This window comes from Girardinichthys multiradiatus, chromosome 23, assembly GCF_021462225.1.
Source record: "Girardinichthys multiradiatus isolate DD_20200921_A chromosome 23, DD_fGirMul_XY1, whole genome shotgun sequence".
NCBI lineage: Eukaryota > Metazoa > Chordata > Actinopteri > Cyprinodontiformes > Goodeidae > Girardinichthys > Girardinichthys multiradiatus.
The window spans coordinates 50,506,772-50,533,290 of record NC_061815.1 but is presented as its reverse complement, the minus strand read 5'-3'; the positions used below and the strand labels follow the sequence as shown (position 1 = coordinate 50,533,290).

At 45.7% G+C, this 26,519-nt stretch overlaps 1 protein-coding gene across 1 annotated transcript; it reads left to right on the top strand.

Moving 5' to 3' along the window:
• Positions 1-1,740: 1,740 nt before the first annotated feature.
• Positions 1,741-25,754, top strand: canx (calnexin). Its single transcript, XM_047353714.1, has 15 exons — positions 1,741-1,889; positions 8,535-8,762; positions 9,159-9,232; positions 9,720-9,778; positions 15,369-15,510; positions 15,634-15,715; positions 15,851-16,043; positions 16,125-16,314; positions 19,028-19,141; positions 19,227-19,383; positions 19,458-19,673; positions 21,977-22,096; positions 22,628-22,748; positions 22,830-22,900; positions 23,724-25,754. The coding sequence occupies exons 2-15, from the start codon at positions 8,538-8,540 to the stop codon at positions 23,778-23,780; spliced, it is 1,821 nt and encodes a 606-aa protein (XP_047209670.1). The 5' UTR covers positions 1,741-1,889; positions 8,535-8,537; the 3' UTR covers positions 23,781-25,754.
• The last annotated feature ends 765 nt before the right edge of the window (positions 25,755-26,519 follow it).

Here is a 26,519-nt window from a genome sequence, read left to right as displayed (position 1 = left end):
CTCCATGTTGAAAGTGAAGAAGGTTAAGTCTGAAAAGTTGCGCTCATCTTTCCTAAGCTTTTAGTTTTCAGAAATAAAACAGTCGAGTCTCCAGTGTGGATCAACTCAAACCGATCTGAGGGAACAGAGATGCAGCTGCTTGGCAGAAAGCGTAAACCTGCTTCACCACAGGGAATACAAAGGGTTAAAGAAGCTTTCTGGTTGATGGGTCCCATCAGCACTGGGTCACATGAATGGAGATCACATAATGATGGTCACAGCTCTGCTCTGACTGAAGGATCAGGAAAGTTTGAGAGACGACACCTAAAACTCTCAGATTTGTTGTTAATGTTCATACCAAACCCAAAATACAGGAAATACAGCTTGGTTCAGTTTTAACCTGACAAACTGAAGAACATAAATCAGGTGTCATGATAGGTTAATAGGCCTGTAAAATAATAAAAATGTGTTATGGCCTGTTACAATGATAATATTTGGTGCAATAAGACTTTAAGACAGTTTGAAGGGAGGCACGTTTTTTAAAGAATAACTTGTTTCTGTCTCAGCTACTCCTGCTATGCTTCAAACCAACACAGCAAGCAGAGAACCACTCAGTCAGCTTTCATTTAACGAACACATCAATTCAGGAGTTGCAGATTGTAACTCCAGTTAGCAGTGAGCATGTAAACCTGCTAGTAAGTGTTGCTGAGGTTTTTTACCTGCAGCATAAAACATTAGTTTGACAGCACTTATTGAATCGACAAACAGTCAGAACAATGGAAAAACCCAAGTAACTATGTGAATAGCTAAGGAGAATTTTGATTCTAAACGTGTTCTAGGTCCATTTCTAAACAATTGCAGATTTAAAGAACTGTCCCTCTCAGATGAAAGGCAATTGCTTTGAATATTCAGGAACAATCCAGGAACCTCCAACAATCAAGCCTGCCATGAACTGGAAACTGCTGGAACACCAGTGTCCCTGTGGATAGTGAAGCCAGCCCACTGAACAGATGATGACCATGAAAAAAGCCACTGCTCCAACATTTGCCTTCAAGCTGGACTGAATTCTGCAGCTGCCCACGTGGACAGGCCAAATGTCTTCTGGAGGAAAGACTGATAACCAGACCAGGTAATGACAAGAAAATGTTTGGAGGAGACAAGGTAAGGCTTGTCAAGCATGGTGGTGGTCGCATCATGCTGGGGTTCTGTTTTGCTCAAAGTGGCAATAAGCCACAATAATGTATGACAGCAGTGTTACTGCAAGGTGAGTATAAATATTGGCAGAAATGGGAAAGATGGGAAGGAATCACAGCAGCTGCTCTCTATGATCTTACTGACTGACCTGTGATGTTCAGCATGTTTGTCTCAGTTTCACACCTGTCTGATGTCGCTTAGTGGCAGAACAGGGTTTGTTCATGTTTTCTAAATTGTGCTTTAATACATTTAAATGAAATAAAACGTGCACCAAGCTGTTTTCTGTAGCTGGACAGAAAACTGTCCCATCAGAAAACATTGCTAACAGTAGATTGGTATAAAATTAGTTTGTATAAAGGATTCTTCTAATTAAAAACAAAAAAGGATATTGATTTTCAATTCTGATATTTTGCCATAAAATCCGTTTCATTCTCAGCAAGTACATTTGTTCTGGTTTCCAGAGACTTACTACAGCCAATCAGCGCACGTTTCCTGTGACAGCTGCACCAATCATCGCTGTCCACGAGGTTCAGCTTGAAGACAGGCTGTCCGACAGAGATTTCCCTGCAACCAATAAGCATCTGACATTTGACAGGAAACGGCTGACCCTGGGGCCTGCTGGCCAATCAGCGTCGAGCGAAGGCGGTGTTTTCACTGTGATTCTCCCACGTGACCCTCCTTAGTAGTTCCCAGGCGGTCACATCGCGGAGCTGGAGGTGAGTAAAGAAAGCGATAAATTGACGTTTTTACAGTAAACCACAGACAAGTTGAGTGTTTATTGGCAGGAGCTTTTTATTCGGAATGTGGGGATGAAGTTAGTAACCTGACGGTGGGTTCTGGTGGTAAAACATGGAGCGGGGAAATGTGTCTGAGCCAAGCGGCTAGCAGGCGGCTAATTAACCGCAGGTGAGCCCGGACAGCCTGATAACCTGCTCGGCTGGAAGCCTTTTACGTCAGAAGTCCACTCCGATTGATTCAGCTTGTTTAAAGAGCAGCTTTACCAGGCAGGTTATTTTAAAATTAGAGGCTAAAACGTTTAGAAGACCATAGCTGCTCCAGTGGATGGCAAGAATTACAACACGCTGAATTAGGGGTTAAACTAAGGGTAAAGGATTAAAATAACTTCAAAATGGCACCAAAATCCTGAGTGTTGGTTGTAAATGAAAGCAGCTGCAGTGTTGAAAAAGCTGGAATTTTAGGGTGATTTATGTTTCTGGGTTTACGTTGAACACTTTGCGACCAGAAATAACAATATTGCTTAATTTCAATGTTTTTAGGATGCTTCCGTAAAACTCAACAAATAGTATTTGTTAAACGGTGAATGTTTTGGCTTTTGGTTATCAGAATAAATGTCAGTTAACTGACTTTAGCCAGTGATTTTCTTCAGCTAAAAGGTCTGATTTGTTGGGGTTAAATGGGATGTTTTCAACATTTAAAACATAGACAAATTATTCTCCTTTGAACAAAACGACACTCAGTTTAAATTCATTTTTCAAACTGAAGATTAAAGCTAAATCCTAAAATTACATCTGGAATTATTTCCAGTTTTTCATGAAATCTGGACAGAGAACAGGGAAATGCGGCATCTGCTTGAAAATCGGATCAGTTGACTTGAAAACATGAACTATTTGGTTGATTTTCAGAGAAAATCAGGTAAAGATGAATAGTTCCCCCAAGACCGGACCGGAAGTAAGTGACTCCGGAAATGCGCCGTGTGGATAGTATAAGTATTTCATAGGAAATGCATTACGAGCGGCAATATCGCGGCTTTTATTAGTTTTTTTTTGGGGGGGGGGTTTGTTGTCGTGAGCCATGTTTTTTAAATGTATTTATTTATTTTTTATTACAGACACACTTTTTAAATGTTTTGTTCTTAAATAGGTAAGAAGCAAGGATCGCTGTAATCTGTGTAGATTCATACGAGGTGGACACATGCAACATGTCAGCAGAGTTAGAGTCGCTCCCAGCAGTCACCTGTTTAGATATTGTGAATTATTTAATGCACAATAAAGCGCATTCACGATGGAGAAACTGCGGTCCTTGGAAGTATTGGCGCACTTTGGACCTTTTTTTTTTTTTTTCAAGCATGTGGTGCAACAAGAAGAAATGTGTGCATGCACATCTGCATTTTGTAGCTCCTTACGTTTCATACTTTGTGTACATGCTAATGGTATTATATTTTCCTTGTTTGAGAAACAAATCATTAAACTGAACGCATTTAAAGGCTTTTTAATGAACTACATCAAGTTTTATGCTCATAGCCTGATCTTGCTTTCAGGACTGACATGTTGTTAAATGCAACGAATACTTGAGTCCTGTAAGACAGAAAGTTTAAAACATTCAGCATTGAAATACTCTGATGTCTGAGGTTCTGGTTGTTAAAGGTATTATTCAAATGAACAGAGGAGAATGCAACACATTTAAGGCTTTAAGGCTGTGGGTGCGGTCCCGCTGGTTCTCTTCCACTGTGGGTGCGGTCCCGCTGGTTCTCCTCCACTGTGGGTGCGGTCCCGCTGGTTCTCCTCCACTGTGGGTGCGGTCCCGCTGGTTCTCCTCCACTGTGGGTGCGGTCCCGCTGGTTCTCCTCCACTGTGGGTGCGGTCCCGCTGGTTCTCCTCCACTGTGGGTGCGGTCCCGCTGGTTCTCCTCCACTGTGGGTGAGGTCCCACTGGTTCTCCTCCACTGTGGGTGCGGTCCCTCTGGTTCTCCTCCACTGTGGGTGAGGTCCCACTGGTTCTCCTCCACTGTGGGTGCGGTCCCGCTGGTTCTCCTCCACTGTGGGTGAGGTCCCTCTGGTTCTCCTCCACTGTGGGTGCGGTCCCGCTGGTTCTCTTCCACTGTGGGTGCGGTCCCGCTGGTTCTCTTCCACTGTGGGTGCGGTCCCACTGGTTCTCCTCCACTGTGGGTGAGGTCCCACTGGTTCTCCTCCACTGTGGGTGCGGTCCCACTGGTTCTCCTCCACTGTGGGTGAGGTCCCACTGGTTCTCTTCCACTGTGGGTGCGGTCCCGCTGGTTCTCCTCCACTGTGGGTGCGGTCCCGCTGGTTCTCCTCCACTGTGGGTGCGGTCCCGCTGGTTCTCTTCCACTGTGGGTGCGGTCCCGCTGGTTCTCTTCCACTGTGGGTGCGGTCCCGCTGGTTCTCTTCCACTGTGGGTGCGGTCCCGCTGGTTCTCTTCCACTGTGGGTGCGGTCCCGCTGGTTCTCCTCCACTGTGGGTGCGGTCCCGCTGGTTCTCTTCCACTGTGGGTGCGGTCCCGCTGGTTCTCTTCCACTGTGGGTGCGGTCCCGCTGGTTCTCTTCCACTGTGGGTGCGGTCCCGCTGGTTCTCTTCCACTGTGGGTGCGGTCCCGCTGGTTCTCTTCCACTGTGGGTGCGGTCCCGCTGGTTCTCTTCCACTGTGGGTGCGGTCCCGCTGGTTCTCCTCCACTGTGGGTGCGGTCCCGCTGGTTCTCTTCCACTGTGGGTGCGGTCCCGCTGGTTCTCTTCCACTGTGGGTGCGGTCCCGCTGGTTCTCTTCCACTGTGGGTGCGGTCCCGCTGGTTCTCTTCCACTGTGGGTGCGGTCCCGCTGGTTCTCTTCCACTGTGGGTGCGGTCCCGCTGGTTCTCCTCCACTGTGGGTGCGGTCCCGCTGGTTCTCCTCCACTGTGGGTGCGGTCCCGCTGGTTCTCCTCCACTGTGGGTGCGGTCCCGCTGGTTCTCCTCCACTGTGGGTGCGGTCCCGCTGGTTCTCTTCCACTGTGGGTGCGGTCCCGCTGGTTCTCTTCCACTGTGGGTGCGGTCCCGCTGGGTCTCTTCCACTGTGGGTGCGGTCCCGCTGGTTCTCTTCCACTGTGGGTGCGGTCCCGCTGGTTCTCTTCCACTGTGGGTGCGGTCCCGCTGGTTCTCCTCCACTGTGGGTGCGGTCCCGCTGGTTCTCCTCCACTGTGGGTGCGGTCCCGCTGGTTCTCCTCCACTGTGGGTGCGGTCCCGCTGGTTCTCTTCCACTGTGGGTGCGGTCCCGCTGGTTCTCTTCCACTGTGGGTGCGGTCCCGCTGGTTCTCTTCCACTGTGGGTGCGGTCCCGCTGGTTCTCCTCCACTGTGGGTGCGGTCCCGCTGGTTCTCCTCCACTGTGGGTGCGGACCCTCTGGTTCTCTTCCACTGTGGGTGCGGTCCCGCTGGTTCTCTTCCACTGTGGGTGCGGTCCCGCTGGTTCTCCTCCACTGTGGGTGCGGTCCCGCTGGTTCTCCTCCACTGTGGGTGCGGTCCCGCTGGTTCTCTTCCACTGTGGGTGCGGTCCCGCTGGTTCTCCTCCACTGTGGGTGCGGTCCCGCTGGTTCTCCTCCACTGTGGGTGCGGTCCCGCTGGTTCTCCTCCACTGTGGGTGCGGTCCCGCTGGTTCTCTTCCACTGTGGGTGCGGTCCCGCTGGTTCTCTTCCACTGTGGGTGCGGTCCCGCTGGTTCTCTTCCACTGTGGGTGCGGTCCCGCTGGTTCTCTTCCACTGTGGGTGCGGTCCCGCTGGTTCTCCTCCACTGTGGGTGCGGTCCCGCTGGTTCTCCTCCACTGTGGGTGCGGTCCCGCTGGTTCTCCTCCACTGTGGGTGCGGTCCCGCTGGTTCTCCTCCACTGTGGGTGCGGTCCCGCTGGTTCTCTTCCACTGTGGGTGCGGTCCCGCTGGTTCTCCTCCACTGTGGGTGCGGTCCCGCTGGTTCTCCTCCACTGTGGGTGCGGTCCCGCTGGTTCTCCTCCACTGTGGGTGCGGTCCCGCTGGTTCTCCTCCACTGTGGGTGCGGTCCCGCTGGTTCTCTTCCACTGTGGGTGCGGTCCCGCTGGTTCTCTTCCACTGTGGGTGCGGTCCCGCTGGTTCTCCTCCACTGTGGGTGCGGTCCCGCTGGTTCTCCTCCACTGTGGGTGCGGTCCCGCTGGTTCTCCTCCACTGTGGGTGCGGTCCCGCTGGTTCTCTTCCACTGTGGGTGCGGTCCCGCTGGTTCTCCTCCACTGTGGGTGTGGTCCCGCTGGTTCTCTTCCACTGTGGGTGCGGTCCCGCTGGTTCTCCTCCACTGTGGGTGCGGTCCCGCTGGTTCTCTTCCACTGTGGGTGCGGTCCCGCTGGTTCTCCTCCACTGTGGGTGCGGTCCCGCTGGTTCTGCATTTGCACCTCCTGGTTCTTCACCAGGTTGACACGTGCCTTTGTCTGCAGAGAACTTTGGGATCTAAAGTGTAGATATTTCTGGCAGAAGATTCTCATTTTTGCTTCAGACCCAAATATGTTCTGAAGTAACATTGGTCCCATGAGAAACATGTTTTCAACGCAACATTTTAAAAGTGATGTGCTTTGCATAATACTTGAGAAATGAGCTTTTTTCAGTAATCTGTATAAAACAGCTTTGTTTTTCTCTACTGATGTTTCATTTTCACATTCAGGAGAACTTTGTCTTCCTGCTTTCATTGGAACTACAGTTCGGTTCTTCCATTAGAGATGCAGACTGTGCAACGATTCAGAATAACCCAGCAGCTTCTGATCTGAGCCGTGAACGTTGTTTCAGATTTCCTGCGTCTGCCTCAGACTTGTGTTGGTGTTTTGGAGATGCTGCTGGAGAACAGAGACGCTGATATGAGCATAATTTAATTTTATGAGCTGGAAACAAATCAAGTGAAATTCAGCAACAACAGAACGAAATGTTCTTAAAAGAAGTAAAGTGAAATAAGAAAGGACAACCAATTCAAAAACCAGATGGTTCAGGTTTAAATTGTTCACTTGGTCTTTATGAAGGAGGAAAATCACTTCTGTTAATGAATGTAAATGTAAAATAAATAGGTTAGTTTTAATAAACCATTACATAAATTAATTGATTCTGTCAGTCAACATATTTATCAGCAGCTTTCTGCCGAAGTCTTAAAGTTGTGATGATTCTTCTACATCCTCCTGGATCAGACTTTTATGGCCCTTGACCACATTTTAGCTATTCATCAGTCAGCAGAAGCTGAGATGATGGATCTGTTCATCCTGATCTGGTGAACAGAGGACATGTGATAAATGTCGGCTGTGTTTGTGTGTTTAAGGGTTAAATCTTCAGCAATATCAGAATTAATGCACAGAAATAGACAACCTCGACCAATGAGGAGTGGACTTTTGTCAACCATTAAGTGGGAAGGTTCTGCTTTTCATTTTAATCTGAACCGGTCCGTTTACAAACTGACTGCTTCACATCTTTATTTTGTTTACTGGTGCTGGACTGTTAATAACTGCAGTGAATTAATAAATTAGTAATTGGTCGTCTCGCTCCGACTGCCCCAGGTCTCTGTGTGATTCTGTGAAAAACATGACATCTGAGATTAAAATGTAACTGGAGAATAATATAAATCCTGGTGTGATATTCCAGTTCCAGACGCAGTAAAGAACCTACCTACAGTATTTCAGAAAGGACCCAGGCGAAGCGTTTAAGGAAATGTTCCAGTGAAAGATAGAAACGGCAGGTCTCTGGATTTATTCTTCATGCAGGAAGCAGGAAGCCCTCACTGCTGATTTCTGTTAAATAGTCACCTGTTTGACCTGCTGGGTCAACCGTCGCTTTAACCGTCTCTGAACTGAACCATCAGCAGAGAAATGCTTCAACAGTATTTAACGGATTTTCTGTTATTTTGAGGTGAAACTCCAACTCAGTAACCAACCACTGTTGCTGTCTTCATATATCAATGCGTTCTGTGCTGTTGATCGTCAGCTGTGATAAATTTCCACATAAACCCAGTTAGGATCCAGTTAGATGGGGATATGAGGAGCAGCAGATGTCCTGCAGGCTGAACTGGCTCTAATATCAGATTAACAGTGAACTCCAGGCTCCTCGATGCCGTCGGTCTGGGAGGATAACAGCAACTTCAGCTCATTTCACTCGACTGATTGGGATTAGGCAGTTTTAACAGTTTTAAAGATGCACAAAGTGACACTTATAGTCCTTATTATTGTCTTGTTGATTCAGTGTTCTGGTGGTGAGCTGAAGCACATCTTGATTCATTATTATGGTCTGCAGAGGCAGCGTTGCAGCCACCTTCAGTGGGACGTTACGTGCTGCAGATGCTGCTGTGTTTGTGCAGAAAAAGCTTCCTGTGGATGGACCTCTTGTTAAATGACTGTAAACACAGGTGTGTGTGTGTGTGTGTGTAAATAGCCACCTGTGTGCAGGTGTAAATCATCCGTGGGCTGCTGTAGTAATCCCACAGGGTGTAATCTCATTATGGTTAAAGGAGCTGAAGAGACCTGTCCTGTGGGTGCAGGTTGGTCTCCATGGTGATGGACCTCCCACCCCTACATTGTTTCAGTCGGTGTAACATTATATTTTCTGATTTTGTGTGTGTCTGACCCCCATGCTGTTTCCTGTCTTGGCAGACAATGCATCAGAAGTTCCTGTTGTTCATTCTTCTGGGGGCAGGCCTCCTCTGCCTCAGCTTGGCCCCCGTCTCGCAGGCTCAGGATCAGGACGAGGACATGGAAGTGGACGTGGAGGACGACCTGGATCTGGGCCTGGCTGGAACTGAGGATGATGAAGAGGAGGAGCTAGAGGGAGACGAACAGGACGAAGCCCCGCCTGCCTCAAAAACTCCTGCTGCACCAAAGGTGAGCCGCCGGCTGCTGATTGGATGGATTTGAACATTCACCTGAATATTTTTCAGGATGGTTTTTTGTTCAGGTTTGAGATGGATGTTGTTAGCGTTGTTGGCTATAAACCGTTATCTGCAGGAATAAGACCTGCTGTTATCTGTGTTTTGTTTGGAGGACTTCCCTGGAAGCAGCTGTTGCACATTAACGGGTCCAATCAGGAGGTCCTTCCGATAACGGGCCTGAAGTGGCCTAATGATCTACTGACCGGCTTTCACACAAAACACCACCATGACTCTGTAACAATCCATCTTCATCAGACTCGCGTCTAATACTGAAGATCGTTCGTCAGTCGCGGGTGAAGGTAAATGGGTCATTCGTACACTAACATACTGCTCGTACCTGTGTGTTCAGGTGACCTACAGGGCTCCAGAACCGATGGGGGAACACTTCTTTGCAGAGTCTTTTGACCGGGGGACCCTGGACGGGTGAGGACAAAACACACCTGAGAGACTTTAACTGAAAAATACTGGACCATGCTGTTGGTTCTGATTCGTCTTTTAGAACCACTCTGAGCCTGAGTCACATGTTGAACTGGTCCAGGTTCTAATCAGAACTCTGAAGGATGTTGGCCTCATACATCCTGAGTTTGGACTCTAAAATCAGCTCCAGAGGAGACGGTTAGCACTGATGTGTTCAGGTACTACTGGGGATTTCTGAAATTGGAAAACACTTTCATCAAAAAGTTTCTGTAGTGACTGGTCCGGGTGGGTCCAGATCTGTAGCCTCCTATAAGTAAACAAAAGATCAAAGGAGCAATGAAGAAGGGTTCCCATTTCCAAGGTTCAGTAAATGCATCCTGATGTGGAGTTGGAAGTTGGGTAGAGACTTGGACATAGAGGCAGAATAATTCTGCTCTGAGCTGGTTCTGATCCAAACCAGCTGTCATTGATCGGGTTTGTTTGTTGGTTTCAGGTGGTTTCTGTCCAAGGCGAAGAAGGACGATGCTGATGAAGAGATTGCAAAGTATGATGGTACGTCCATGTCTGCGTCTCCGGTCCGTTTCTTCCCGGGTCTCCGTTTTCAACAAACATGTACTGAACCTGATGAGAACCTGTGAAATTATTTAAAATCAAACTGGAGTCCAATAATTACCTTTTCAGTTCAGACCATTCAGTTTTATTTGAGCAGTTCTTTTTCTTTTAAATTTTACAATTTAAAGTTTGTTTCTCAGTCTCAGCTCTTCTTTGATCAGATTTTAATCCGGAAAAAGTAATTCAGACCTGCAGATGTTTGCACATGAGGCTTGCACATGAGGCTTGCACATGAGGCTTGCACATGAGGCTTGCACATGAGGCTTGCACATGAGGCTTGCACATGAGGCTTGCACATGAGGCTTGCACATGAGGCTTGCACATGAGGCTTGCACATGAGGCTTGCACATGAGGCTTGCACATGAGGCTTGCACATGAGGCTTGCACATGAGGCAGATGTTTGCACATGAGGTTTACACATGAGGCAGATGTTTGCACATGAGGCTTGCACATGAGGCTTGCACATGAGGCAGATGTTTGCACATGAGGTTTACACATGAGGCAGATGTTTGCACATAAGGCTTGCACATGAGGCAGATGTTTGCACATGAGGTTTACACATGAGGCAGATGTTTGCACATGAGGCAGATGTTTGCACATGAGGTTTACACATGAGGAAGATGTTTGCACATTAGGTTTGCACATGAGGCAGATGTTTGCACATGAGGTTTGCACATGAGGTTTGCACATGAGGCAGATGTTTGCACATGAGGTTTACACATGAGGCAGATGTTTGCACATGAGTCAGATGTTTGCACATGAGGCAGATGTTTGCACATGAAGTTTACACATGAGGCAGATGTTTGCACATGAGGTTTGCACATGAGGCAGATGTTTGCACATGAGGTTTACCCATGAGGCAGATGTTTGCACATGAGGTTTACCCATGAGGCAGATGTTTGCACATGAGGTTTGCACATGAGGCAGATGTTTGCACATGAGGTTTGCACATGAGGCAGATGTTTGCACATGAGGCAGATGTTTGCACATGAGGCAGATGTTTGCACATGAGGTTTACACATGAGGCAGATGTTTACACATGAGGTTTACACATGAGGCAGATGTTTGCACATGAGGCAGATGTTTGCACATGAGGTTTGCACATGAGGCAGATGTTTGCACATGAGGTTTACCCATGAGGCAGATGTTTGCACATGAGGTTTACCCATGAGGCAAATGTTTGCACATGAGGTTTACACATGAGGCAGATGTTTGCACATCAGGTTTGCACATGAGGCAGATGTTTGCACATGAGGTTTACCCATGAGGCAGATGTTTGCACATGAGGTTTACACATGAGGCAGATGTTTGCACATCAGGTTTGCACATGAGGCAGATGTTTGCACATGAGGTTTACACATGAGGCAGATGTTTGCACATGAGGTTTACACATGAGGCAGATGTTTACACATGAGGCAGATGTTTGCACATGAGGTTTACACATGAGGCAGATGTTTGCACATGAGGTTTACACATCAGGCAGATGTTTGCACATGAGGTTTACACATGAGGCAGATGTTTGCACATGAGGCAGATGTTTGCACATGAGGTTTACACATGAGGCAGATGTTTGCACATCAGGTTTGCACATGAGGCAGATGTTTGCACATGAGGTTTACCCATGAGGCAGATGTTTGCACATGAGGTTTACCCATGAGGCAGATGTTTGCACATGAGGTTTACACATGAGGCAGATGTTTACACATGAGGTTTACACATGAGGCAGATGTTTGCACATGAGGCAGATGTTTGCACATGAGGTTTGCACATGAGGCAGATGTTTGCACATGAGGTTTACCCATGAGGCAGATGTTTGCACATGAGGTTTACCCATGAGGCAAATGTTTGCACATGAGGTTTACACATGAGGCAGATGTTTGCACATCAGGTTTGCACATGAGGCAGATGTTTGCACATGAGGTTTACACATGAGGCAGATGTTTGCACATGAGGTTTACACATGAGGCAGATGTTTGCACATGAGGTTTACACATGAGGCAGATGTTTGCACATGAGGTTTGCACATGAGGCAGATGTTTACCCATGAGGCAGATGTTTGCACATGAGGTTTACCCATGAGGCAGATGTTTGCACATGAGGTTTACACATGAGGCAGATGTTTGCACATGAGGTTTACCCATGAGGCAGATGTTTGCACATGAGGTTTACCCATGAGGCAGATGTTTGCACATGAGGTTTACACATGAGGCAGATGTTTGCACATGAGGTTTACACATGAGGCAGATGTTTACACATGAGGCAGATGTTTGCACATGAGGTTTACACATCAGGCAGATGTTTGCACATGAGGTTTACCCATGAGGCAGATGTTTGCACATGAGGTTTACACATGAGGCAGATGTTTGCACATCAGGTTTGCACATGAGGCAGATGTTTGCACATGAGGTTTACACATGAGGCAGATGTTTGCACATGAGGTTTACACATGAGGCAGATGTTTACACATGAGGCAGATGTTTGCACATGAGGTTTACACATGAGGCAGATGTTTGCACATGAGGTTTACACATCAGGCAGATGTTTGCACATGAGGTTTACACATGAGGCAGATGTTTGCACATGAGGCAGATGTTTGCACATGAGGTTTACACATGAGGCAGATGTTTGCACATCAGGTTTGCACATGAGGCAGATGTTTGCACATGAGGTTTACCCATGAGGCAGATGTTTGCACATGAGGTTTACCCATGAGGCAGATGTTTACACATGAGGTTTACACATGAGGCAGATGTTTGCACATGAGGTTTACCCATGAGGCAGATGTTTGCACATGAGGTTTACCCATGAGGCAGATGTTTGCACATGAGGTTTACACATGAGGCAGATGTTTGCACATGAGGTTTACACATGAGGCAGATGTTTACACATGAGGCAGATGTTTGCACATGAGGTTTACACATCAGGCAGATGTTTGCACATGAGGTTTACACATGAGGCAGATGTTTACACATGAGGCAGATGTTTGCACATGAGGTTTACACATGAGGCAGATGTTTGCACATGAGGTTTACACATGAGGCAGATGTTTGCACATGAGGTTTACACATGAGGCAGATGTTTACACATGAGGCAGATGTTTGCACATGAGGTTTACACATGAGGCAGATGTTTACACATGAGGCAGATGTTTGCACATGAGGTTTACACATGAGGCAGATGTTTGCACATGAGGTTTACACATCAGGCAGATGTTTGCACATGAGGTTTACACATGAGGCAGATGTTTGCACATGAGGCAGATGTTTGCACATGAGGTTTACACATGAGGCAGATGTTTGCACATGAGGTTTACACATCAGGCAGATGTTTGCACATGAGGCAGATGTTTGCACATGAGGTTTACACATGAGGCAGATGTTTGCACATCAGGTTTGCACATGAGGCAGATGTTTGCACATGAGGTTTACCCATGAGGCAGATGTTTGCACATGAGGTTTACACATGAGGCAGATGTTTGCACATGAGGTTTACACATGAGGCAGATGTTTACACATGAGGCAGATGTTTGCACATGAGGTTTACACATCAGGCAGATGTTTGCACATGAGGTTTACACATGAGGCAGATGTTTGCACATGAGGTTTGCACATGAGGCAGATGTTTGCACATCAGGTTTGCACATGAGGCAGATGTTTGCACATGAGGTTTACACATGAGGCAGATGTTTGCACATGAGGTTTACACATGAGGCAGATGTTTACACATGAGGCAGATGTTTGCACATGAGGTTTACACATGAGGCAGATGTTTACACATGAGGCAGATGTTTGCACATGAGGTTTACACATGAGGCAGATGTTTGCACATGAGGTTTACACATCAGGCAGATGTTTGCACATGAGGTTTACACATGAGGCAGATGTTTGCACATGAGGCAGATGTTTGCACATGAGGTTTACACATGAGGCAGATGTTTGCACATGAGGTTTACACATCAGGCAGATGTTTGCACATGAGGCAGATGTTTGCACATGAGGTTTACACATGAGGCAGATGTTTGCACATCAGGTTTGCACATGAGGCAGATGTTTGCACATGAGGTTTACCCATGAGGCAGATGTTTGCACATGAGGTTTACACATGAGGCAGATGTTTGCACATGAGGTTTACACATGAGGCAGATGTTTACACATGAGGCAGATGTTTGCACATGAGGTTTACACATCAGGCAGATGTTTGCACATGAGGTTTACACATGAGGCAGATGTTTGCACATGAGGTTTGCACATGAGGCAGATGTTTGCACATGAGGTTTACCCATGAGGCAGATGTTTGCACATGAGGTTTACCCATGAGGCAGATATTTGCACATGAGGTTTACACATGAGGCAGATGTTTGCACATCAGGTTTGCACATGAGGCAGATGTTTGCACATGAGGTTTACACATGAGGCAGATGTTTGCACATGAGGTTTACACATGAGGCAGATGTTTACACATGAGGCAGATGTTTGCACATGAGGTTTACACATGAGGCAGATGTTTGCACATGAGGTTTACACATCAGGCAGATGTTTGCACATGAGGTTTACACATGAGGCAGATGTTTGCACATGAGGCAGATGTTTGCACATGAGGTTTACACATGAGGCAGATGTTTGCACATCAGGTTTGCACATGAGGCAGATGTTTGCACATGAGGTTTACCCATGAGGCAGATGTTTGCACATGAGGTTTACCCATGAGGCAGATGTTTGCACATGAGGTTTACACATGAGGCAGATGTTTGCACATCAGGTTTGCACATGAGGCAGATGTTTGCACATGAGGCAGATGTTTGCACATGAGGTTTACACATGAGGCAGATGTTTGCACATGAGGTTTGCACATGAGGCAGATGTTTGCACATGAGGTTTGCACATGAAGTTTGCACCTGAGGCAGATGTTTGCACATGAGGTTTACCCATGAGGCAGATGTTTGCACATGAGGTTTACACGTGAGGCAGATGTTTGCACATGAGGTTTACACATGAGGCAGATGTTTGCACATGAGGTTTGCACATGAGTCAGATGTTTGCACATGAGGTTTACACATGAGGCAGATGTTTGCACATGAGGTTTGCACATGAGGCAGATGTTTGCACATGAGGCAGATGTTTGCACATGAGGTTTACCCATGAGGCAGATGTTTGCACATGAGGTTTACACATGAGGCAGATGTTTGCACATGAGGTTTGCACATGAGGCAGATGTTTGCACATGAGGTTTACACATGAGGCAGATGTTTGCACATGAGGTTTGCACATGAGGCAGATGTTTGCACATGAGGTTTGCACATGAGGCAGATGTTTGCACATGAGTCAGATGTTTGCACATGAGGCAGATGTTTGCACATGAGGTTTGCACATGAGGCAGATGTTTGCACGAGGTTTACACATGAGGCAGATGTTTGCACATGAGTCAGATGTTTGCACATGAGTCAGATGTTTGCACATGAGGCAGATGTTTGCACATGAGGTAGATGTTATTTAGTTTCCTGACCCTGATGCTGATGATGATGTTTGAACAGGTATTTGGGCAGTAGAGGAGATGAAGGACAGTAAGCTACCAGGGGATAAAGGTCTGGTCCTGAAATCTAGAGCCAAGCATCACGCCATCTCCGCACAGCTGCTGCGACCTTTCACCTTTGACACCATGCCACTCATCATCCAGTAAGAAGAGCTCATCCTGAAGTGTTTCTGTGGGACGGGGAGGCAGAACCCAACCGGCTCTGAAAGATGGCTCGGTAAAACATCTTGAACATATTCTGAAGCTTTGGTCTTGTTTGTGATCAGATACGAGGTGAACTTCCAGTCCGGTATTGACTGTGGTGGCGCCTACATCAAGCTGCTGACTGAGACTCCTGAACTGGACCTGGTCTGTATTGTCTCTTAAATTTTAATTTTACCAAAAGTTCAGAAAAACTCCGGGTCACCTGAAATTTCAAACACCAATGAAGAGACGGCTGGGCCATGCTGGTTTTAGTCTGATTAAATGACTGTGTTCTTGCAGGACCAGTTCGTGGATAAGACTCCATACACCATCATGTTTGGACCCGACAAATGTGGAGAAGATTACAAGCTGCACTTCATCTTCAGACACAAAAACCCCAAAACCGGAGAGTATGAGGAGAAGCATGCCAAGAAACCCGATGCTGACTTGCGGTCCTACTTTACCGACAAGAAGACGCACCTGTACACACTGGGTAAGACCTACACACACACACACACACACACACACATACAATTCGGTCTGTGAATCTAACTGTACTGTGACACCCCCCAAGTGGTGAACAACGACAACAGCTTTGAGGTTCTGGTGGATCAGACGGTGGTGAACAGCGGCAACCTGCTGAAGGACATGACGCCCCCCGTGAACCCCCCCGCTGAGATCGAGGACGCTGATGACCATAAACCGGAGGACTGGGACGAGAGGCCGAAGATCCAGGACCCTGATGCCGTAAAACCCGAAGACTGGTCAGAACCTGTTGATTAAGTTTAGAAGCGCCAGCAGCGAAGCGCTGCCTGCTGTAATTTGAATGTTTCTTCCTGTTTTCCTCCCATCAAATTAATTGGCTGTTTGGAGGCCCAAACATAAACAGAAACTCACCAAAATGTGTAGATGTGTCAGTCGTGCGTAAAATTGAGAATTTTAAGGGGTTCACAAAAGTGGCAAAAGAAATGGCTCCACAATGATTTCGACCCAATTTTTGCCATTTTATAGCCTCTGCATTTGATCAAACTCCTCCTAGACGTTTTGATTGATCGGCTTGAAATTTGGTCAGTTTGCTCAGAAGGGACGGGAAATCTAAAGTTATCAAAATCACGAGTTTTTGAGCATGTGGAAGGGGCGGAGCCAGACCTCAAACTCTGACTTCTTGCCAAGAAAAATCAAATTGTTACAAAAAATGTTGCAGAGACAAGAAACCTTCTGGCATTGATCCACATCTGTCCCTGATTAATATTCAATGTTCAAATGCTGACGGCATTTAAGCCAGCCCCCTGAGAACAGGAAGGTCCATATTTGATCCCCTTCACCTGATCAACATGAAACTGTGCCCAGTGACAGTTGACAAGTTGGTGTGACGTGGTGTCCAGTACTGAGCCTTTTGGTCAGAAGGTGTGGCTGTGGCGGTGAGGCAGAATCAGAGGTCACGCCGTGGCCATACGTGTGTCTCATGTTTCCACATACATCATCTGATCTGCACCGAGTTGAATATGATTGAGATTAATCTGACCCTGATTAGATATTCAGCACAGAGCCATGCGTTGACTGATGATGAGGCTTATGTAACTTCTTAGGACCTAAAAAAAAAAAAAAAAAAAACTTCACTCGGAGCCATGGTCCAAACCCCATAGAAGGTCGGCCATTTTGGAGCAAAGCCGCCATTTTGTGTCTTTTTCACTTTTTCTCTTTAAAATGGCTCAGTATAGTCTTCAGGCATTGGAGATCAAAGCTTATTAAAAGCTTTTTGCTTCATCAAAGCATGTGGGCGTGGCCAAGCCTCTCAGTCTGATTGCTCGCCATAAAAGGCGAAGGTCTAATTACTTCCACAAACAAGGTCGCATCCGCACCAAACTTCGTCATCTCAGACCTGCTCTCAACACAGTCACATGCTCATTTGCGGACATAATTTTAGCCCCGCCCACTTTGAACAGGAAGTCACTGCATGGATCTCCTCCTTTTAACTCTGACTCATACAAGCTTCAAGCAGTGTCTGACTCCGAACGAGATGATGTTGAGTCCCACTCTGATCAGTGACTGTTGGTTGGACTCTGTGGGTGTGGCGGAGCGGGGAATTTTGATAACTCGCCGTTTGCAAACGGTCGACTCTAGATCACACAGAAATAATCCCATTTGCTCCAAACTGGATATGAAAGATTTTTGTCAACCACCAAACAGCTCAATTGAATTACATTGGAGCTTGACTCAGGTGCGCCCCCTACGTTATCTGAGACGGCTATATCTTTCTAATGCTTTATCTGACTACCAGATTTTGTGTGCTTCATTGTTGATGGATGTTCATCACATTGGTATGGTCCGTTGATGACATCATTATAGCCACGCCCACTGACAACAAAGCAAAAGGTTTCTGTAGTGATTGACCCTCCTTGATAGTCTGTAGAACTTTGTCTAGTAACTGATGATAATTTTAGATGACATTTATAAAACACGACAGGAAGTCTTCATTAATCCTTTGCTACCAAACAGGAAGTTACCACTGCTTCCATCAGGAAAATTTTATTTTGACCACATTTTAAGCACTTCTCTGCGAAGCAGAACTCAGCCCGACTGAAGGCAACGTCAAGGCTTGTTTATGGTACCGCCCAGGGGCGACATGCGAAGCTAGGCGGCGGGGGTGGTGGCAAGGAGGAAGCCTGCGGCCCCCACAAAAGCCGGAGCAGTGCTGAGCTGCGAGGGCCGCCCAACGCTGCTTGCAGTTTTAATCTTTACATCTGATTATGCACAGTAACCATGGTTACATGGGTTATTCTCATCCAGGTCCGGTTTAAATGGATAATCTTTAGCAAATTTAGTTACTTGCTTTTCAAGAGTCCTCAAAGAAAAGGAGATTAAGAATCGTTTACCTTGATAATCTAATGTTTCAGTGTTGGGGCAGATATATATTAAGATGTATAAAAAAACTTCAACAACCAAGAAGCTTCTTACGTTTATGAGAAATAAAATGATCAAACCTTTGAGGTTCGTTTTTGGATCAAACTTTAATCCATTCGATTTCTAAATTCATATAGAAAATAAAACTGAAATTGCATATGTAGAACATAGTATCGTCAGCATAAACCGAGAGTTCCTGATGTTGCCTGAAGGAAACTGATTTGAGAAAAAAATCTATTGGATCCAAGTCTAGAACCCTGCTGAAGACCAGGATTTATTTTCCAGTATGTCTCAAACAAGATGAGAAAATAAAGTCACCAATGACCTTTTTAAAGGAGGTTGATGTCCTCTCTGGTTAGATTTACTTTCAGGAACCAAAACAATAACTGATTTCTAAATTAAAAGTGAACCCTGTGGAACACCTAAACTAACTATATGAACCAGAGGTGCGAGACAGCTTGTTCTTGCTCCTCTTCTTAGCTGAAGCCCTTAAAACCCTAACGATAAGTGTTTGTTAGACAGGATAAATGGTGTTGGCATCAGGAGCCGTTAGTCATGAGTGTTTCTCTGCAGGGATGAGGATGCTCCTGCTCAGATTCCCGATGAAGATGCAGTCAAACCGGACGGCTGGCTGGACAACGAGCCAGAGTATGTCGGAGACCCAGACGGCCTCAAACCTGACGACTGGTAAGTCACCGTGGCAACACAGGCCTAGCCTCCAGCAGATACTCCTGCGCTGTCTGGCTGTGATGACCGGTCTTCTCTCCTGCAGGGACGAGGACATGGACGGAGAATGGGAGGCCCCCCAGATCCCTAACCCTGCCTGCGAGAGCTCCCCTGGTTGCGGCCCCTGGAAACGGCCAATGATCGACAACCCCAACTACAAGGGCAAGTGGAAGCCCTCCATGATTGACAACCCTAACTACCAGGTCAGTCTATGCTTAGAGACGGACTCAGTCTGGTTTATGTAAATATTTTTGACATCAGACTCTTTGGGTTTCAGGGCATCTGGAAGCCGAGAAAGATCCCCAACCCAAATTACTTCGAGGACCTGCAGCCTTTCAGGATGACGCCGTTCAGCGCCCTGGGACTCGAGCTCTGGTCCATGACCTCTGACATCTTCTTCGACAACTTCTTCATCACCAACGACCGCAACACCGCTGACCGCTGGACTGCTGATGGCTGGGGGCTGAAGAAGGCTGCAGAGGGCGCTGCTGAGGTGGGTTCAGGTCGACTAAACTCTCACTCTCAGGAAGAATGGTGCTGAAGAAGAAATAAATTAACTGTTTCTTAAAGGAATAGTTTAGATTTTTTTATCCTTTAAATATCCCCTCTGCATATAGACCAGTAAACGTCTGACCTGCAGTAGAAACAAAGCGGTTGAGAAATTTTCACACCCTTCACAATGTTCTAAATTGTAGCAGGTTTCAACCACAGAGTTCAGTTTATTTTATTGGGATTTTATGGGACAGACGAACACAAAGTCCTGCAGAACTCTGAAGTGGAAAAAAATATTTATGGTTTTCAAACTGTTTGCAGATTAAAATGTGAAAAGTGTGCATTTGTATTCAGCCCCTCTGAGTCAGAACTCTGCAGAGCCTCCTGCCTGCAGGTCCAGCTACAGGTCTTCTGGGGTTTGTCTCCACCAGCTTTGAACATCTGCAGACTTTGTTTCTTTGTAAAACAGCTCAGGCTCAGTCAGATTGGATGGAGAACATCTGGGCACATCAGTTTTCAAGTCTTGCCACAGATTGTCAGTCGGATTACCAGCTGAATGTGCTTTGATCTAAACCATCCATTGTATCTCTGGCTGGATCTTGAGGGTGGTTGTCCTGCTGGAAGCTGAACCTCCACCTCAGTCTCAGGTCTTCTGCAGCCTTTTAACAGTTTACAGTCCAGTATTGTTCTGGATTTAGCTCCATCCGTCTTCCCATCAACTCTGACCAGTTTCCCTGTTCCTGCTGATGCATGATGCTGCCACCACTGTGTTTTCCTGCAGTGTGATCTGCTGAGTGTGATCAGGCTCAGTTGTAGTCGTGGTTCAGGGTGTCGTGCAGGACTCGGCTGACGTCGTATGAACCTAGACAACGCTGCAGGCTGTCATACATGACGCTGAGGTTGGTGCAGGATTCTCTGAAAGACAGGTGGTAGTACATTTTTAAAAAAAAAGGGAGGAACCTCTCGATGTCAAACACTAAAACCGGCTGCTTGCAGTACTGCAGACATACATGAGAAATGTTTTTTTTTAAATTGCTGCTAAGCGAGTATAAATGACATAAGAGGCCTTTATATGATCCCTCATATAAAGGCTGTACATGCAAACCTACTCTGAGACCACCTTCAAATTCTTCATTTTACTGGAGTCCGCAACACGTTTCAAAGGTAGACGACCCGGCGCCGCGACAGAGCCCGCACGCATAAGTGGGGACAGCACGATTGCATCACTGTTGGCGCATGCACCCTCGTGCATTGTTCAATGCGTCAAGCATAAACCTACCTATATCCAGTGTTGGTTTTCCTCCACACGGGGTTTTGCATGTAGGCCAAAAAGGTTTGGAGTTCTTCTGGCCTCTCTTCCATAAAGGTCAGATTTCTGGAGTGCACACCCCCCTAGAGTGACCCACCACAACGGCTGCATTTAAACTTAGCTGGACTCTGTTTACTTATCAGGTGACTTCTGGTTGAACTGGACTTTAATTAAGGTTGTCCAGGTATAGGAGGCTGAATACGAACTTAATTGATTATTTGCAATAAAACTAGAAATTTTCCACTTTACAGTGATGGTTTACTGTTGGTTTATCACATAAAATCCTAATAAAATATCCTGTTTGTGATGGAATGTGAAGAAGTTTCAGGGACTGAAGAGATCACTCTGGGTGGTCAAAATAAAACCTCTTTATCTTGTTTGCTGATACCTACAGTAACTTCAGAGTAGGGCTGAAACAATTGTGATTAATCCATTATTTAACTAATTAAGTTATCTAATCGTTAACTGGAGAACACACACTCAGACATGCCTTTTGCTGATAGAACAACCAACTCAAAGCAGCAATTTGGCCAAAACTGTACAAACCTAAACTTTAATTTTAGATGAAAAACCTTATTTGTCTGTAAAAATGCTCGATCCAGAGCTTCTCAAGTGGCATAACCTTAGCTTTACCTTGGCTTTGTTCATGTTTTGTACAATTGCACTTTATAACATGCAACAAAATGCATTATCGCTTTTTTTTATTTGAAGACTTATTTAAATGCCATGTTCTGAACATTCAATTGAGTTTTTGCCATTTACAAATCTTTTTTGCAATAAATGTTTGAATTAAGTTCGAAGCACTTTATTGAGGTTTGATAATATACTAAGAGTATCTTCAATCTATTAATCAAAAAAATAATCGTTAGATTCATCAATTACTAAGATAATCGATCGCTGCAGCCGTACTTCAGAGCCAGTTAGGCTAGCAGCTGCTGCTGTATGAAGAGGAGTGTCTGTTTCAAATGAACTCATCTATGGTTTGTTTTTGACAGCCTGGTCTGGCAGCTCAGATGCTGAACGCTGCAGAGGAGCGTCCCTGGCTCTGGATCGTCTACGTTCTCACCGTGGCTCTCCCGCTCGTCCTTATCGTTGTCTTCTGCTGTACGGGCAAGGTAACCAACACACAGATGAGCATCAACTTGCAGAAATAAATCCAGCTTTCTGTGGGCTTCCTCTGCTGCCTCCTTTTCCTGTTTTTTTAAGCTGTAATCACCTTCATTTGTTCAAAGCTTTAGGAGATATTTTAAACAATAAGCTCACTTCTAACAGCCTCGATCCTGCAGTTGGGCTCTTTAAGAATGATTCTCCAGGATTGTGTGTGTATGAAAATCCCTGCTCGTTAATGTTCTGATGGTGGACTGTCCACAGAGGTCATCGGGGTCAGCACAGGGTGCGCTGAGTCTTACCAGCTTACAGGAAGAGCTGAAAGAAGCCGGATGTCTCGACCCGGTGACTCCTCCTGCTCTTGCTACAGCTAGAGTAGCTTCATGTGGCGTGGCTGTGCTGCTTTAGTTTTAGTTCTGATGTGTTTTTGTTTTGAGAGAAAGGTTCTTGCTATCCTCCTCGTTACCTCCTTCTCAGACAGGAGCCGATTTCCATGAATCAGACGGCAGCTGAATGAAGGTGTTGTCATTTTTCTACAGGATAAGAAGAAGAGTCCAGCAGCAGAATACAAGAAGACCGATGAACCTCAGCCTGACGTAAAGGAGGAAGAGGATGAGGAGGAAGGAGAGGAAAAGACTGAGGAGGCAAAGAACAGTTCAGGTGGGTAGGTTATCTGAGTGACTTGGTTCTGATGGGCCACCTACCTTCTCTAACCGTTCTTATTTATTCTTCCATCTGCAGAGGACAAAAGTGATGAAGAAGTGGCTGCTGCTGAGGAAGAGGATGGAGAGAAGGAGGCCACAACAGACGAGGTGTGGAGGCCACTCTATTTGCCTTATATACAATATTTACATTTTTCGGTTTAAAGTGAATTTCTGTGGGGTGGGGGGTTCTGATAATTCTGGGGTCCTTGGCCGTGAAAAACTACGAGGCCCAGTTTACTGGACTCATGAAAGACATATTTAGCTGAACAGCTCTGCTCCTGTTCTGGTTTACTTCTTTGTTGAGCTCAGTGGGCCTGATGCATGTTTATCTGGCCCGCAGGATCACTTTTTATATGCATCAGGATTAACCTGTAGCTGTTACCGGGTAGATTACACAGTCCATTAAACTGCAGGTGCCAGAATCCACAGGAAAATCCAGGACGCTCCGTGCTTCCACTGCAGCTTTAGAGCATTTTTAGCTTTATTCTGTAATCTGGTGGTAAATTCAGAGAGGTTCTGGATTTTTAATTCAATTCCTTTTCCTCCAGCTTGGTGGCTGGGTTATGGTTCTGTGCGGTTGAGTTGGTGGGCAGTGTTTTGTCTTCCTACATGTTAGGTTCTGTGGACCTTTATCAAGAGATTTAAGTGTTATTGTGTCAGCAGTCAAACCAATGCTGGGTTCTCTTCCTGCTCCTGTTAAAGTGCTGACAGAACGTTCAGACCTCCTGGTTAAACGAGTTCGTTCCAGTCATCTATGGAGGGTTTTTCTGCCACGGCAGCATCTCCACTTACTGAGGTTCACCTTGAAAAACTGGATTTTAAAAGTTGGCTGGTGTCTTTTTTTATGTTAAGCCATTGGCGAAAAACTCTCCATAATGAGGGTTTTGGGAGTTTATTTGTGGGATAATGTTGTTCTGATTCTGCTCCACAGAAAGAGGATGATATTCTGCGGAGATCTCCCAGGAGCAGGAAGGTCAGAAAAGACTGATGTCTGAATCCTCAGCCCCCTCACCCCCATCCTCCTCCTCTTCCTCTGCGCCGAGGCCATGAAGCCTGAATGGATCCAGTGAACGCAGTGAAGCCGGCAGAAATTTGACGAAGATTCCAACATGAACCGGTTTTGGACTGAAAAGGACTTTTTATTTTTTTGTTTTCTAAGAGATTAACTGAAATTCACTAAAACTTCCTTCATCATTCCGACCCGCGGGGCCGACGTTCCTCCTGCTCCACCAAATGGGAAAGATGGCCCCACTGGACCCACACACTGACTGCTGATAATTACTTACAAACATCCATCTACTAACCGTTTATAGAGTTTCTGAATTGGTCTGCTAACTGTCTAATAAACCCAGAGCTTAGTGGTTTGAGGATATTTAAACTGGCAACACTCCAACTTTTTCCATGTCTGTTTTTGTCCTGTTGGCTGTAGATCAGTAACTTCTCAGTGTTCCTGCTCCTAAAGCGCTCTGTTGTTCAGACGGAGCATCAGGAAGCTCAGAAAAACACCTGGATGTTTAAGTCTGCAGCAACAGGTCGTCTGTTTCTGCTTCTTTACCCAGCACCTGCTTCCTTCAGCACATCATCACCACCACCTGGTCAGCAGGTGACACAGATTCAGTCCTATTTCAAAAGGATAAAAGGCACCAAGGAAAAATAAGGCTCTGATTAACCTCCTACCTGTCCACGAGCAGCATCCACACCCCTCCTGCTCTGTGGTCTTTAGCGTCACGGATTAAAGAGACGGCACTTTAAACCAGATGTTCAATCTTGTAAAAATTAGACTTTCGGGTACATCTCAGTCTTGATGTGAGGATAAAGGAGAAGCTGAGATGTGGTTAAAAGCTCAAAAGTAAAAGCATCTGGAGAAGTAAAATTCCCTGCAGTTACCGCCGACTACCAGAGGGGGTGCTAAAACGCCTTTAAATCAACCGCTGCTGCTGGTCTGTCTTTGTAATGTTGGTCCTGAGCTTCCAGTTAATTTATTCATGTCATCACACATAACCTCTCACTCTCATCCAATGGCTGCACAATTTGGGGAAAAAAATTCAAATGAAGCCAAATTGTAAAAAGGATTAATCTGTCTGCTACAGGTTGAAGAGATGAACTATAAACTGCTCTGCTTTGTAACAGTCAGGTCTGCTTGCTTTAGTTCCCTTAAAGGGATCTTTTTCGGTGGGGTTCTGTGGAGTAGCTCGAAGTAGTCGTATACAACCTGCAGCAGAAAAACGTATTTAAGCTGACACGATCCGGCTTTGCTAAAACCTAAAGTTAGAACATCCAACATTTTCTATCAGTTTTTTTGTAGAAGTTAAAATATTAGGAAGCCTCGGTCTGAATTTTAACTGTAGAGATTCTCATCAGTCTTCAGGTTTAAATAGAAAACATGGAGCAATTGTTTGATAATGATTTAATTTCACATCTTGTGTCAAACTTCTGGTTTTGTGTTTCAAATACTTTTAGTTTTTTTTTTTCTTCCTTTTAAGGATCTAATGATCAGGTTTTCTTTTTATATGAAGCAGACAAACCGAGGTCATTCCTCTGATCAAACCTGAGCAGAGTCACCTCCCTGATCGGCTGCCGTTGCTGGTTGTTTAAGGTGGAGGGGGGATTCACAACCAAACTCAAAACCACACTGCGGTGTCTTGAATCCTGATTTAAAAGCCTGTTTTCTAAACGTCTGCTGGGATTGGCAGGTCCTTCAGTTTATCTGTCCTGTGATTGGCTTCACATCGAGCCTTCTCGTCGTCATCCCCCTACGGTCCGATAAGTGGATTGGATCTCTTGACTGTAAACTAAACACTGTATCTGCTGCGTTTTATTTCCTCTGATGGTTTGGGACTGACTGACTCCATAAAGGTCTAGCTTTGAATGAAACACTGTGATGATAGAGCCTGATGTTGGTGTGCATCGACATGCAGTAAATGTTTGTTTTGATGAATAAAAAAGGCTGAATAGAAACTGACCTGGAACTTCCAGTTTTGTGTCCTATGTTGGTAAACGTCATGTTTATTCCACCTGCTAGATGATGGTGCAGTCCTCAGACTTTAAAGTTTAAATGGTTTCATGACATGAAAAAGTTGAACATTTTAAGAACTGCATGCGCTCAAGCAGAAGTAGCCCCCTACAAACATGACCATCAGAAATGGATGCTGCAGAGTTGGAAAAACCTTGGATAAATGTACAGGTTAATAACCTATTCCAAGCTAAAAAATAAAACAGCTGAGAAATTATGTGCAGATTCCAGGGTTTTAATTTAGCCATTTGGTTTATATTTCCACCATGCAGACATGACGAGACTAACATAAAAGACACCATGATTTTACTCAGGCATGCTTCACTGCTTTATTCCTCTCGAAATAAGATAGCTGAACTCGTGTTGGCATATTAACAGGATTCCTACATGGTCTGGATTGTTAGTATTTTCCACATCTAGAAAATTATAGAAATATGAAAAACATACTACAGAAAAGTAATTTTAGATTTTTTTTGGATTTTATTCATTTACAATGTATGTATGCATCCGTCATCCATTTATCTGTCCATTTATTCCCCCATGGTGAATATTTATAGAATAGTCTTTGTCATTGTACTGGGGTGCAGCGAAACTGAGGGTAAATATTTTTAGATTTCAAAAATGTATCAAATTGGATGAGATCTCTGACTTTCTTACATTCAATATATATACAACCTGGTTGCGGATGGTCTGTGCTTTGATTGGCTCTCCTTT